This window comes from Panthera leo, chromosome C1 (genome assembly GCF_018350215.1).
Source record: "Panthera leo isolate Ple1 chromosome C1, P.leo_Ple1_pat1.1, whole genome shotgun sequence".
Taxonomy (NCBI): Eukaryota; Metazoa; Chordata; class Mammalia; order Carnivora; family Felidae; genus Panthera; species Panthera leo.
In genome coordinates this window covers 199,355,413-199,371,225 of record NC_056686.1, presented here as the reverse complement: position 1 = coordinate 199,371,225, position 15,813 = coordinate 199,355,413, and the positions used below count along the sequence as shown (strand labels likewise).

General features: G+C 46.9%; 1 protein-coding gene across 3 annotated transcripts in view; it reads left to right on the top strand.

Annotated features, from left to right (window-relative positions):
• The first annotated feature begins 2,014 nt into the window (after positions 1-2,014).
• MREG (melanoregulin) overlaps positions 2,015-15,813 on the top strand; it is a 63,083-nt gene continuing 49,284 nt past the window's right edge. Inside the window, exon 1 of one of the 3 annotated variants that reach the window (XM_042950088.1) lies at positions 2,015-2,211. Coding sequence is in view for 1 of the 3 variants with exons in the window: in XM_042950087.1 (XP_042806021.1) it covers positions 6,264-6,358 (95 nt within the window). In the remaining 2 variants the exon portion in view is untranslated. Of the gene's footprint in view, positions 2,212-2,559; positions 2,631-5,913; positions 6,359-15,813 lie in introns of those variants that run through there. The other 2 variants (XM_042950089.1, XM_042950087.1) reach the window with 2 other exon arrangements.

Here is a 15,813-nt window from a genome sequence, read left to right as displayed (position 1 = left end):
GTCAACATATTTGTTAAGTGCCTACTATGTGTCTGCACTGTTCTAGATGTTGTGATACAGAATATCCTTCTATATTGAGTCCCTACCATGGATCTGCACTGTTGTAGATAGAGCAAAGAACAAAACAAAGTTCTTGTCTTCATGGATAAAACCCACATTCTAGTTCACCATTGTATGCCCAGTACCTGGCTCAATAAACACTTGTTGAACGACTATATGAACGACATCAGCTTGACCTACGTTGTTACAAGCAGATCTCTCCTGTGGGATGCACTCATGATGTGCTGTTGTAGCTTAAGTATTTTGGTTTTCTCATTTTTCCTGCCCTGCATGTGCCTTTGCCTCCAACTCTCAAGAACTGTCAATAAATTTTTAAAGTATGCTAGTTGTTTGCAAAGAAGATTCTAGAGTTTTTCCTGCCACGGAGAAATCTGACAACATGGGCCAGCAGTTCGGCCTTGAACACAAGCAGCTGATGGGTCTGTGAGTCACCATTTGCCCCAGGGGAATGCCTAGTCACCGACATCAGGTGCCCAAGAGCTCTTGGTAAATGTCAGATGCTACTGTTTGTGGTGGGTGGTGTTGGTGTCAACTTGGCGGTAGGAACAATCACTCTAAAAAAAGGAACGGTTGCTACTCTCCTGCGAATGAGGTCTGAAACAGGAAACGGGTCTGAAAGCCGAGGGTCTGGTGACACCATTATTCCTAACCAAGGCCCAATTTACCAAAAACAGGGAAATCATACAGGTATTTAACTTCTGGGAAGAGAAGCACTACAAAAACACAGATATAACAATCCTTTAAAAATTGATAAATAGAAGAGTCACATCACTTAAAACGAATGGGGTACTATTATATGCATTAATTGGATAGACATCTAAGACCTATTATTAGGAGGAAAAAGCTGGCAGATTAATGTGTGCCTTTTCTATTAAAACAAAACACTACCAAAAATAATGACACACACAGTGATGTTATTAGACAACACAGGGGCACATAAGTGCGTGTCTGTCCAGAAACAGGTTGGTACCATACTGATAATAAGGTTACCCTGGACAGGATGGAAAGTGAACAGGACTGTGGGTCATGGTCAGAAGGAACTTACCCTGTAATATTTCAACTTTTTTAGAGGAACGTTTCATTTATAAGTTTTAAAACTTAAAATTAATTTTAAAAGAAAAATGTTAATAATTGTTAGAGCAGACCAACAGTATACATGATTCTTCGTAAGGCACAGAGCATTAACCTCCTGATCACGTTCGTTAAGTAGATGTGGTTCCTTGGCTTTCTAGAATATCATGTCTGAAACAGACCACGTAAAAGATGCCCACACAAGGCAGAGTTACAAACATGAAAAGAAGTATTGTCATAGGTAAGCCCACTAACATTGGAATCCACATTTGCCCAACAGGCCTATACTGGATTTAATCAATAGTGTTGTGGGTGGCTCAGTCAGGTAAGCGTCAGACTTCAGCTTAGGTCATGGTCTTGCAGTTGGTGAGTTCAAGCCCCACGTTGGGCTCTCTGCTGTCAGCAATGAGCCTGCTTCGACGAACCCCTCCCTTGCTTGTACTCTCTCTCTCTCTTTCAAAAATAAATAAGCATTAAAAAACAATAGCTGTTGGGATGATTACTGAGGATGATGAGATTATGCACAATGCTTGGCTAGCTAAAATGTAACACGGAGATCTCTGGTGGGCTGCAGTTAAGCTTGGAGGGGGTGCGGGCACCTTGGAATGCCCAGGCCTGCATAGCCCCCCTGCCTGCGGAATGCCTAGGCGGCCCTGACAAGTGTTTCTGCAGTCCTTGGGGAACTCTGTTATCTCTACATTGTATTCTCAGTTTAGCAGAACAGTAGGACACATAGGCCCTTGCTGCCCACCTCTGATTTTAGTAGTCTCTTGTGCTTGTTCACCTTTAAGTCATGTGCCCTTTGTTCCTGCACGCCCGGAATGTCATACACCCTCTGTACACAAGCCCACTAAGATTTATGATTAACCTGACACCACAATAAACGAGAATACGAGTGAGGCGAACGGGGTCTTCGTCTGCAAACTTTGACCCCCAGGCCTTCTCCTGTCTCTCCTAGCAAAGTGTGGAGTAATCTTTCCTCCGTGAGCACAGGGTTTGCCGTCCATTCCTGGCAAGTGGTGCCCCGTGTGAGCGCTTGAGACCGACCCGAAGGGACGCTCGAAAATGAAAGTCTGCGCAGTAAGTCGCCGGCTTCTCTTCCGAGAACAGCCGAGTTCTGGAACTTTTCAGGCCTGGGTTTTGTTTTCCTTTTCTCTTTACTCTCGTGCGTTATTAAGACTTTCTACCTGGGGCAGCCTCATGCTCTGAACAAAGGCGATATATCAAGGTCCTAAAGCAGTGACTTGAAGCCAATGGGGCAGATAGAAATGAGAAACAATTACGGCATATGCTTCGGGTTGCCTTAGATATTAACCCATGGCTTCCCCAAAACGGCACTCTGGATGTCGACGTCCGGCAACGTGTGGGTGCCAATCTGAAATGGAAGCACGAACTGGGTTATAAGTTCCCTCTTTCTGCCCTAACAACACAGGGGTCAGTGCGAGCAGCTTTGGCTCCTTCACACGTGGATGTTCTTCCCGATGCATCCCTTCCTCCAGGTAAGGGCCTCGTGGAGGCTGTTACTTTACCTCTCTGTGCTGAGAAAGAGGTGAAAAGGATTCCTCAAGCCATTGGGAATGTACGTAGCTTCCCGCTGCCTCCACCCGAATGGGGGGACCCCCCTTCTGTTCCCATGCCGCCACCAAGATCTCCGTGTTACATTTTAGCTAGCCAAGCATTGTGTATAATCTCGCCATCCTCCGTAATAACCCCAACAAATAGTGTTGAACTTTGATATTTGTAAGGTGCTTTATGGTTTTTAAACCATTTCATTTGAATCTCACAGTTGTATCTTGTTCAGTAGGGCCAGATTCATCGTCTCCATTTCACAGATTGGAAAACTGCGGTTCAGAAAAATGACTTGTCTAAGATCAAAGCCAGTAAAGGGGCAGGGCACCTACATCTTCCAAGAGCTGAAAGCCTTCTGTAATTCATCCACTCGATAAATTCAACTCCAGTAGTTAATAGTAGCTGCCAGACCCGAGAGTTCATCTTTTTGCTGGCTGAGTTCACATTTTGGCAGCCCTCTCTACCGACTTTCTGCTTGAACCTAAGTGGGTGGATGCACATTCAAAAACCAGTTTTAGAACCTAGTGCATTCACCCAAGGGGATTTCCAGCTAGTGGGAAGTTTGCTGTCCAGGGCAACACTCAGCCTCCGTCCTGCCACAGATGCAAGTGATAAATGGCCTGGTGCTGGGCTGGATACCACAGCCCCATGCTGCCTGCCAGTAGCTGCTACTTTTGTCAGGTTAGTTTTTCATGATGGGTCCACATCCTGTCTCCCCAGCTAAGTCAGAGTCACAGGAACCTCCTTTTCTGCTTCCTATCCTTCGGTAGTCAGCCTGTCAACGAACACACACTTGATAAACTCCCTCGGCCTTCTAATGTAGCCACAACAGGACACGCTTGTGTGTAGCAACATATTTAAAAAATTAATCCACTGCCCATGAGAATCGACACTTCTGAAAATAAACTCTTGCTCTTCCTCCTCACCCCTGCAAACCTGCTCCCCCTACACTCTTCTCTATCTCAATCAATGGCAATTCAACCTTTGTAGCTGGTCAGCCCTCACCTGGAGTCACTTCTTTCTTTTTTCGCACCCTATTTCCATTACTTTAGCAACTCTTGTTGGCTCTACCTTCAAATTCCGTCCATGGGGTGCCTGGGTGGCTCAGTCAGTTAAGCCTCTGGCTTCGGCTCAGGTCATGATCTCACTGTTCGTGAGTTCGAGTCCCACGTCGGGCTCTGTGCAGACAGCTCGGAGCCTGGAGCCTGCTTCGGATTCTGTGTCTCCCTCTTTCTCTGTCCTCCCTGCTCGCGCTCTGTCTCTCAAAAATAAATAAAAATTAAAACAACAATAACAGCAAACAACAAATTCTATCCAGAGTCCATACGACCTCTACTGCTATCTCCATGGTACATCACCTGGGTCATTAGAATGGCCTCCATTTGTATCTCCCTAAACAGCCCTTTGCAGCCAGTTTCTTCTCAAGATAGCAGCCAAAGGATCCCGTTAACCACCCAGGCAGACCATATCACTCCCTCTACTCAAAACCCTCCAACTCGGAGCTTGGCTCGGCAAAATCCAGCATCCTTGCATAGTCCTACATAGTCCCTGATTCCATCCTTTCCTTTTACTCTTCCTACTGGCCCACAGCTCTCCAGGGCCCCTAGAATTCTCTTTCTCATGCACCCTATAGTTTATTCTCTCTCCTCTGGGATTTTGCACACAGTCTCACTCTCCCTGAAATGCTCTTTCCCTGTGATATCATAGCTAGCTTTCTCATCTTCAAGTCTTGGCGTAAATGTCACCATATTAGGAGGCTTTCTGTGACCACCCTATATAAAACTACGGACAACATCCCTCTCCCCACTACACACACACACACACACACACACACACACACACCCCTTCCTGGCACTTCTTGTGCCTTATTTTCCTCCATAGCCCATATTACCTACTAACACACTAAAGAACATACTTGTTTTGTTTGTCTAACTCTCTGCCTAGAACGTTTGCTCCAAGAGAATAGGGATTTTTGTTTCTTTTGTTCGCTGCTGTATCCCTAGCGCCTGGTACAAGTCTGGCACATAACAGATGCTTATAAAGTATTTGCTGAGTAAACCAGATTGGCAAAGATGAAAAATTAGATGGGAGCTTGACTGGTGGGGGCATACGGAAATAGGTACTTTCACATGTTGCTGTCAGAGTACAAATTGGAATTGCCTCCTTGGAGAGCAATCACAAGATCCATCAAAATTTAAAAAGGCATCTTACCTATGACCCAGCATTTAGCTGCCAAGCATTTACTCAATAGGTATATGTGTTGTTGTTGTTTTTATTTATTTGGAGCAGAGAGAGAGAGAGAGCGAGAGAGCGCCTGGATCACAGGAACCATCCCTGAGATGGTAACCTAAGCCTAAATCAAGAGTCTTAGCTTAACAGACTGAGCCACCCAGTGCCCTGCAGCATTATTTTAGTGACAAAAAGTTGGAATGAACTTAAACGTCCCTGAATAGGGGGTCCGATTGAATCACATACGGGCATCAGTATGACTCCACAATATATAACTGTTAAAGTGATAAAGGAAGAAACACACGGCTTGTTGTGGAACAGTCTACATGATGTACGGAGTGGAACAAGCCAGGGCAGAAATATGTGGAGTATGTCACGCTTTGGGTGAAAAAAGGAGGGGGGGGGGGTGTAAGTACATATACTTGCAAGTTCCTACAAGCATAAATAAGAGTATAAATAGCCTGGAAAATTGCAGGGAACTAATGATAGAGGTTGCCCACACACTCCCCCCCCCCCCTTTTTAAGGGAGTTACTTAAGGACCAGTGACCCTGAAAACGACTTAAAAAATCATCGCGATATAGTACTTTTAAAAAACCTACTTCTGGAAGCGCCTGGCTGGCTCAGGTGGGGGACCGTGGGGCTCTTGCTCTCGGGGGTTTGAGCCCCACGTTGGGTGTGGAGATGACTTAAAAACAAAAGATCTTAAAAAAGCCCCCAGAAACCCACTTCTGTAATGTGTCAATGCGTGCTCTTCTGGTAGCTTTTACTCTGTGTGGGGCTGACGCGGTAAAAATCCGCCCTAAGCACTGCTCTGAAGGCACGGGAGTAGGAAGGAGGACCTTTTATTTCCTCCGGGAGTGAAGCCAGTAAAAAGTATGAATAGATTCAGGCCAACCTCGTGCTCGGCGACTCGGGGCCTGCCCCGCCTTCCCCCCCAGCCGGGGCTGCCCGTCGGTGCTGCCCTCCGCCTGGAGTCCCTGCTTCCTCCTTAGAGGGCAGCAGCAGAGCGTGTTGGGGACGCATGCGTCCCCATTTGCGCCTGGGGAATTAAAAGAAAAGAGGGGGGAAAAAGCCCCAGCGCAACACGCGCCCCAAACAAAACCTAAGTGCAGGAAAGCGCGCGGCCGCGCAGACCTGGGCCGTGCAGGCGTCTCGGCCTCGCCCGCGTCCCCGGCCGCGGCGTGATGCGCACGGACTGGCCCGCGACGCCCGGCCCCGCGACTGTCCCCGCACCTGGACGCCGGCCGGGTGGCCGCACCCCAGCCGCGCTCGCTCGCCGCCGCCGCCGCGGCCGTCTCCCAGTGTGCCGGCGCCGTGGGGCACCTCGCTCCCCATGGGGCCGCGGGACTGGCTGAGGACCGTGTGCTGCTGCTGCCCGTGCAGCTGCCTGGAGGGGCCCGCCGTGCCCGAGAAGGAGCCCCTGGTCAGGTGGGTGCGCGGCCGGCCGCGCGGAGCCTGGTGCCTGCGCGCTGGTCCGAGCTGGGGAGGCGGGCTGGGCTTCGCGGTGCCCCCTGAGGCGCCCCTTGGTCCCTTCCTGGAGACCCTGCCCCCTGGGTGAGACTTCTGCCCGCCGCCACAGATCCCCGGAGACGCCGGAGACCCGGGTGGATGCGTGTGGAAATCCGCGCCAAGGGAGGGACCGGAGAGAAGTTTGCAAAGGGGCTCGATTTGGGTCCTTTGCTGTGACCGACTGCGTACGGATAGGCGTATTTCAGTGAAACGGACGCCTGTGAGTTTCTGTTTCACCCAGGGGGAAAAAAAAAACAAGTTGGATACTTTGCATTCAAGTTTATTACCAAAGACAGACAATTTAAGTGACTGAGCACAGGGGATATTTTTCACATTAAAAAAAATGCCTATTTTCTGAAGGGGCATCCTGTTCACTGGGATGTGGTCTCATTACAGGTGAAGTTAGGAAGCGTGAGGAAATTGGATGCACATTTGGCGTGGCTTTGTTGAAGGGCCGTACGACACAGTTTTGTTCGGGGCTGTCATTTTAAGCAATTATTTTGTACCTCCGCTTTGATGAAACCAAGGTTCCACAAGGGCATGCCTTGGAGGTAGACGGGATAGAAACGAAAGATTTAACATGAAATTAGGGAACAGGACGTGAAGTGAAAGTCAAGGGTTTGGTAAGCAAATATTGAAGCCAGTGTTTTTTTTATGCAATGTACAGTTAACAAGATAAAGCTTTCGTTACTTTTCCAAAGCATGATTTACCTTTTCTTACTCTGTCAGGTCCAAACACTTCCCTTGACTTTTGAGGTCTTATGTATCCCCTTACTGTCTGCCCACTCTTATTTTCCAGCATATTAAATACTGCGGACTCCTTGATTTAACCAGACAGGCATCCTGGCCGCTCTAGGAACCATCCAGCCTTCTTATTCCCCTCACGATTGCCTCAAGGAGTGACCTTTATCTTTCCCACCCCTCCTAAATGCTGTTTCTCAACACCCTCCCCCACCCCCGCCCCCAAGCAGTCTTCTTGGATTGCTTTCTGCTTATTCATCTCTCACTCCTATGATTTAGGGTTTGGGATTTACCATCTGCCCCTCACTGCTTAGTGAGCGCACATGTATGTAAACATACAGGTCAAGTTCTTTTATATATAAACAATTGTACACACAATACACCATGTTTTTGTATGCCCTTGCTGATCGTTTCCCACTTAGATTGTTAGGTCAACATGGGCAGGGAGACATCTGGTGAAGTTCCCTTGGTCCCAAATGAAGTGGGTAACAACCTAGAATTTCATGCTTGGCTTGTACATCCAACTTGTCAATATTCACTGTCACTAGAAATACAGCACTCCTTCTCAGTGCCTTGGGTCTTTCCAGTCTTCCATCCAGGATTGCTATTGGAGTTAAAAATCTTGACCTGCCCTGGTTTACTGTAAGTCAGTACATTTTGCAAGTGATTTTTAGGAGGATGGAGCCAATGGGGGACAGAACAGTATGTATAGTCCTCACGAGTCAGATTGTTTGGGGTGAAAATTCCAACTGGGTGACTGGGCACAAATTATGGAACTTATTTGTGCCTTAATTTACTCATCTATAAAATGGGGATGAGAACAGTGTGTACCTCAAAGGGTTTCCATGAGAAATGAAATGAGCTAATCCCTGTGTTTAGTAGAATGTCTGACACATAGTAAACACTCAATAAATTCTAGTTGTTGTTAATTATCATTGTTATTCTTCTGAGCATGTGAATATGAATGGACTGGTCTTTTGTGGTTTAGTGTCAATTCTGGCATCGTTTCAGGGTAGCAAGGTTTGGGAAGAGCCACTTAGTGATTGATGTGTGGGGCAGTGATAGGTGTGTGTGTGGGTACCTGTATGTTTTTTCCTACTCACGTCATCAGGAGGTCTGGTTTGAAATCCTTTTTGTTTGTTTATTTATTCTTAAAGTGAGAAGTTCAGTGTTTTTTTTTTTTCCTTTGTATATTCACAAAGTTGTGCAATCATCGCCACTCTCTAATAGAGAACATTTTCATCACTACTGAAAGAAACACCACACCCATTAAGCAGTCACTCGCCACTCTCCCTTCCTTGCCCGGCCCCTTCTCCTGCAGCGACTAATCTGCTTTCTGTCTTCATAGATTTGCTATTCTGGAAATTTGGTATAAATGGAATCACACATATGTGGCCTTGGCGTCTGGCTTCTTTGACTCAGCATCGTGTTTTTGGGGTTCATCCATGATGTAACATTTACATACCTCTTATCCATTCATCAACCAGTGGGCATTTGGGTTGTTTCTGCTTTGGGGCTGTGAACGTTTGTGTACAAGTTTTTGAGCAGATGTGTGTTTTCAGTGATCATGGGTATATGCTCAGGAGTGGAATGGCTGGGTCGTATGGTAATTCTACATTTAACTTTTTGACAGACTGCCAGATTGTTTTCCAGAGTGACTGGTTTGAAATCTTGGTGTGGTGAGATCATGTGGCCAGATGGCCTTAATTTTAATTTTATGGAGAACTTCATTCTTTACATCATCTTTTGTCTTTTTTTTCCTTTCATTTATAAAGAAAGGTTTTGTATAGATGCCCTCCTCTCAGCTAAGTCCTTGATGGTAAAGTAATGGTTTTCAAGTTTTGCTTCATGCCCTTAGGTAACGGTACCTGGAGGAGGTATGGTTGGGGAAATTACACTTGTCTTTTGTCTGCATGGTCACCTGCAATCCTGTTCCAGAATGCACTAAGGATTCTTGTTCTTTAACGAAAACCGGCTCTTAGTCTCTCCTCCTTTGCCAGTCTGATCATGCCTTTTATGTTTCGACCTCATTCTTTTTGCCTTTTCTGGAACCGTGTACCTGAAGGGAAAAGCATGTCCCTTGTCTGGTTTGCGATCTGTATTTCTCTCTGTTCCACTGGTTCTTCCTTTCCCCTTGTTCTAGAAATATGCTGAGGCCTCCCCTGACTGAAAATTCATCCTGATATGGCCAAGCCCTTTAATTGCCATCCTTTGCTTTCCTCTGTGGCTGGCACAAATGTCTTGAAAGAGTTGTTCACTGTGCCCCCCTCCCTGTCTTCTTTAGCACCCATCCACCGTGAAGTGTGGTTTCTGCCCCCTGGCTGACTACATGAACACTGCTCTCTTGAGGGTTACAAGAGAAAGAAGTGTGATGTTGTATTCTCAGCGTGCAGGACACAGTTCTGTGCTGACCCTCTGCGCCTTCTTTCGTGCTTCCTCTTTCCCCGGATTCTCTGATTTTGCTTTCTCTAGTTTCTGCTTGTGACAGGTGCAGTCACACTGCTTTCCCTCCTGGTGTCTTTGCCCATGTCACATTTGGTAGCTAAACATCTTTTTGTTTTTTTCTTTTTATAAACTTTTTTTAACGTTTATTTATTTTGGAGAGACAGAGACTAAGCATGGTCGGGGGACAAGCAGAGAGAGAGAGGGAGACACGGAATCTGAAGCAGGCTCCAAGCTCTGAACTGTCAGCACAGAGCCCAAAGCGGGGCTTGAAATCATGAACTGTGAGATCACGACCTGAGCCAAAGTCGGACGCTTAACCGACCGATCCACCCAGGGGCCTCACTTTTTGTTTTTCTGTCCTACTTCTCAAGAGTCTGCTCTTCTTAAGGCCCATGTCAGTTGCCAGCTTTGTGATGAAGCCTTGGAAAGTTTCCCCAGGTTGTGATGGTTTCTCTTTACTTCCTTTTCATCCCTCGGTCACTCACCTGTGCTTATTACAGTTCGAAGGTGGGTGCTGCCACCCCAGCCAGATTGCCCAACTCCTTAGCCGCCCGGGGCTGCTTCACCAGCGAATAGGTGAGCAGTCCTCTCTAATGCCAGGAAGCTTGAGAGTAGGTCTGGAGAAAGGACACGTGGCCTGACCTTGACACCAGGCTCCAGGCCCAAAGAAAAGCAGAGGTTTTGTTCAGTTTCACGGTTTTCTGCCCTTGACTCCGATTTTAGGACGGAATCCTAGAAGACTCCTGTTTTCAGTCACCGTGGAAGGTCGGAGGTTCTGCGTGCCATTCTTCCCTGCACTAATTCCTTTCCCTAATGTAAATAGTGATCAAAACCACAACGAACCAACGTGCATGGAGGACAAATGGATTTTTTTGGAATGGCGAGCTCATTGATCACTTGTCTGTACAACAGTAAATGACTTTTTGGCTCGAGGTTTCATGTTACTAATTAAAAGGAACGTATGGGGTGCGTATCGTTAGTTTCCTAGGACTGGCGCAACAAACTACCATGAATTTGGTAGCCTAAACCAACAGAAATGTATTCGTTCACAGTTCTGGAAGCCAGAAAGACTCTAGGGAGAATTGCTTCTTGCAGGATTCAGCTTTGGGTGGCTCCTGGTGTCATTGGCTTCTGGCAGCTCAGTTGCAGGCTTTGCCTCTGTCTTCTTCCCTGTGCTCTCTCCTCTGTCTCAAATGCCTATCTCTTTGCTCTTGCCAGGGCACCAGTCATTGGATGTAGGGTCCATTGTAAATCCAGGTTAATCACGTCTCAGGATCCTTAACTTAATCACACCTGCAAAGCCCCTATTTCCAAATAAGGTCACGTTCACAGGAAGCGGGGTTTGGGACTTGGACGTATCTTTTTAGGGGATGCTATTCAACCCACTACGGGGTACTTTTGGGAAAATGAGCTCAGTGAGCTTAATGCATTGGTTTTTATTTCACTTTTATAGCATGGCTTTCTTCCATCGGCGATGAAAGCATACTCTTGCCATATAAAAATCCCCCATGAGCGTGAGTTGTGACCCTTGAAATGATATGATTCTAGAGGTGCAGCTGCAGTCAGCACAGCCTTTAAGCAGAGCGATGTCCAAGCCCTCTGGCACCAGAGTTTACTGCCACATGACATTCAATACAGACGGGCATGGGGGGCCTGGAAGAGCCTGCCACGGAATGACACTAAAGCATATCTCACGAGGGTCACTGAAGTTTTGCAGAGAAGTGCAATTCTTACTCTCTAAATGTTACTTACTCTAAGCTCTAATTTCTGTGGGCTGTCGATAACCGATAAGCACCACGACTGTCCACTTGTTGAAAAGCTAAGGAAGAAAGGGGGAGAATTACAACCACGGCTGAGTTTTCGTTTGTGGCTCTCCCTTCAGCCACCTACGTGAACCACATAATGAGCTTCCACATCTCTTTGGCTCCCTGCTCTCCTCCATGCCCGTCCACAGCCTCTGCGCCAGATAGCAGAATTTACGGACGTATCTCTCAGAATTTACAGCCGTCGGGGTTTCCTTTTTCTGCAGTGCCTGGAGTCCCCAGTAGAGAAAAATAAAATAAAACCTCAGTTTGCTCTTTGATGGTTGTTCCATGCGGTTCTGAGAAGGCCTGGAACAGGGCGTGTGAGCGTGGGCAACAGAATGGAACTTCCGGAACCATCGAGGAACGTTCCGTCTGCGGCTCCTGCTTGGGTATGCAGACGGGGGTGAGGACTGAGGTGGGGACGGGAGCCTTCCCCGCTCAGCTCTCCTGACCTTTCATAGGTCGTGCTTAGCGTTCCCCGTGTACTGGGCGCTGCCTGTACGCCTGTTACTTAAATCTTTGCCGTAACCCTGTGAGGTACACCCGATTCTCGTTATTCTTTGTGGCTATGTGCTGTGGCCCCCGCAGATGGTGACTGAAAGTACTCATTGCTCCAAGGGGAAAATCCAGGGTTGTTGTCCTGCGAGTCGACTTGTCAGCTGGTCCACACGTATCTTGTTTTCTGTGTGCTTCTGCGTAAAGACACCTTAGTTTTAGTATATTGTTGATTCATTGACATTGCACTCAGGGCCAGCGGCACTGTGACTGATGCCTGAGTGAGGCTCGTCGAACACACATATTTTAGTTCTGCCGCACCATGCTGGGGGGCCATTCTAAACAGCAGAATCACCAATAAATAGCACAAAAATGCAAATGACGCGGCATTAAATACACCACGAAAAGTCCACTCGTGTACAGGATGACAGCTGACACAAAGAGGCAGAGCATTGCCTTGTTGGACCTCAGCTGGGGACGTGCCCCTCCCTCGGGGGCTGCCAAAGCACCACCAGCATCGGTGATTTGATTTCGGAGGACAGATAAATTTCAGTACGTGGGAAAAGGTACAGATATGGTAATGAGGAGCCTCAACTGTCATTGGGTCTATAATCCCCACCTGACAGTTGAAGAAACTGAGGCACAAGAGCTTCTGTAGCTAGCTCAGAGGCATAGCTGGCTGAGCTGGGAATCAACTCCTATTCTATTCTAGTGCCGTAGAAATAGCAGGGGCCACCTAGTATGCAGGGAGGGGTGTAGCTAGCGGCTTATGGGCTGTGTGCTAGAAACTGTGTTTGACGGATGAGACTTGCCCTGAATCGTTACAACCTGGGATCGAGAGCCACTGGACCCGATTTTCTGATTCAGGCTGGTGAAAGCAGGTGCCTGTGGGAAAGGAAAGTGGTGGGTTTAAGTTATTTGGAAGGCAGTCACCACCAGCTCAAGAAGGACAATAATCCTTTCTTCACATGTGTGCAGTTTTTCATTTCGCGGCGTGGGCTCCCGTGACCTCTGAGTTGAATAAATTGTCTTCTCCCCTCGGAAGGGCTTTAAAAAATGTTGGCTGAAGTGTTCGTGTCAGTGAGATCTCTCAGCCCGGGGCCCAGATGGCCTGACTCTTTTCCCATTATGTGTGGCAGGCTCGTCTGAGCTAACACAGCTCACCCATGACTTCCTGCAGAACTGGCAGGTACAAAGCCTGGAGCCCTGGGCCAGACGGTGATTCACAGGAAGCGCCTAGAGAGGCACAAAAGATTCCTGCTGCAGGAAGGGGCTGGAAGGATCTGTTGCAAAGCCTGTACATTTACCTTCTTAAAAGAGAAGAAGGGTGGAGGTCAAGGGCACAGTTCCCAGAACAGGGCCTCACGTCCAATGAGTAGGAGGTAAATGCTTTACCAAGAAGTCAGCCCCTCAAGGTTGGTCTAAGGATGACTTTTAAAGGTTTTCTTCCCAGGCCACCTCCAGTGTCCCTCTTCCCCATTCGTGAGTTGCATAAGTCAATCTCAGTGACATTGGAAGTTCCTGAGAAGATGAAATTTCTTTCCCTTAGGCATCGCATGATCTAGGTTTCCTGGAACTTTTCATTCTCTAGATCTCTTGAAGTGATCTTATCACTCCAGCTTTGTTTAAAAAGTAAATTCTGCTTAAATGTTGGGTAAAATAGGTGTTTGGTTTTTTTTTTTGTAGTTAGTAATGGAAATCCTTTTTAGTCTGGTTAATAAATAGTTTTGTACCAACTGTATGCTATGCACTCTGTTCTTCTGTGCTTTTTTTAGGGAATAATTTTGGTGAGACAGTGTGTATCTATCAGTCCCTTGTACTGCCTGAAAGGTGGTAAGAGTTTACTGTATTGCCTCTTATTATTTTTTTCCTAGCTTTTAAAAACTCAGGTTTATATGTATAATATTAGAAATTAAAAACATATAAAAATATGTGCAGTATAAACAACACCTATGAAGTGAATATTCTTGTAACCACCTTCCAGGGCAAGAGATAGCTGCCTTTCATCCTGTATCCCCCACTCCTGATTGTATCTAGACCTTTGTGATAGTCATTTCCTGGCTTTTCTTTATAGCTTTCCCACATATGTGTGCACCTTAAAAGTGTATTTTCATTTTTGCCTGCTTTTAAACTTTACCTAAGTGAGACCAAACTGTGTGAGAGCCATCCAAGTTGCTATGTATAGCTTGGTTTGTGATTCTCATTGGTTTATAGGGCATCCGTTTTGTTCATCTGTTCTGTTGGCAAACTTTTGGGTGGTTTCCATGTTAGGGCTATTATACAAGGTTTCGATTTTAGAGTCAGCACATAAGGTAAAACTGTTCATCCTTCAGCCATAGTGGTCTCAGATACACCAAGCACGCTGCTGCCTCAGGGCCTTTGCACTTCCTGCCCTGCCCACTTAGAATGTTCTTCCTCCACTTACCTGTATGCGTAACTCCCTCACTTTATTCAAGTCAGTGCTCGAAATCATTTTGTCATAAAGTGCTTCCCTCACAACCCTTTTTAAAACAGTGTCCCCATGCCCTTTCTCTGTCCCTCATCCACCATGTGAATAAAGTGCTTCAGAGCACTGTCACCTGACATAACTGTCTGCTTCTTCCCACAAGACTGTGAGCCTACTTTTATAAGCTTAAATAGCTAAAAAATGTTAATTGGCCTGTGAGTCTGGACACAAGGATTCTAGACTCATTTCTGCCATTCAGAGCCCTGTGAACTCGGGAAACAACAATTCATCATTCAGCAAATATTTATTGAGCATCTTCCACGAGCCAGGTGGTGTTCTAAGTGTTTGCAGTATATCACTGAGCAAAGTAGGTAGTGATCCTGTCCCCATGGGGCTTTTATTCTAGTGGGAGAGGAAGCAGCAAACATAATAGGTAAATTGGAAGGTAAGTAAGTGTACAGGACAAAGAAAAGGCAGAGCATGGGCAGGGGAGCATGCTTGCCATTTTAAGTAGATTATTCAGGGCAGGCTTCATTGAGGAGCTGGTGTTTATTTTATTTATTTACTTATTAAAAATTTACTCTTAATGTTTATTTGTTTTTTTTTAAATTTTTTTTTTCAACGTTTTTTATTTATTTTTGGGACAGAGAGAGACAGAGCATGAACGGGGGAGGGGCAGAGAGAGAGGGAGACACAGAATCGGAAACAGGCTCCAGGCTCCGAGCCATCAGCCCAGAGCCTGACGCGGGGCTCGAACTCACGGACCGCGAGATCGTGACCTGGCTGAAGTCGGACGCTTAACCGACTGCGCCACCCAGGCGCCCCAATGTTTATTTGTTTTTGAGAGAGAGAGACAGAGTGCAAGCAGGGGAGGAGCAGAGAGAGAGAGAGGGAGACACAGAATCCGAAGCAGGTTCCAGGCTCCGAGCTGTCAACACAGAGCCCGATACAGGGCTCGAACTCACGAACCGTGAGATCATGACCTGACGTTGGACGCTTAACCATCCGAGCCACCCAGGCGCCCCGAGGAGCTGATGTGTAAATAAAAATTTGGAGGGGAGAGAGTGAGGTGTGTGGATACCTGGGGGAAAGCATTCTAGGTAGAAGGATCAGCCAGTGTGACTGAGGAGTTCAGGGAACAGCGAAGAGGCCAGAGTGCCTGGGGTGTCATATGGGGCCTCACAGAACACTGGATGACTTCGCCTTATATTCTAGACTGAATGGGTTTTGAGGGAGGGGTGACGCGGTCTGATTTACATAGTAAAGGGATCGCTTTGGCTGTTGTATTAGGGATGGAATTGGTGGGAGGCAATGGTAGCAAGAGGTAGATCAGCGGAAAAAATAATTGGAGGGATTCTTACATAAGATGTACCGTCCCACCCTGGCTCACCAGATCCCAGACTCTGTGGTGTGGTGTGTTAGTGCCTATTCCTTTTATCCTT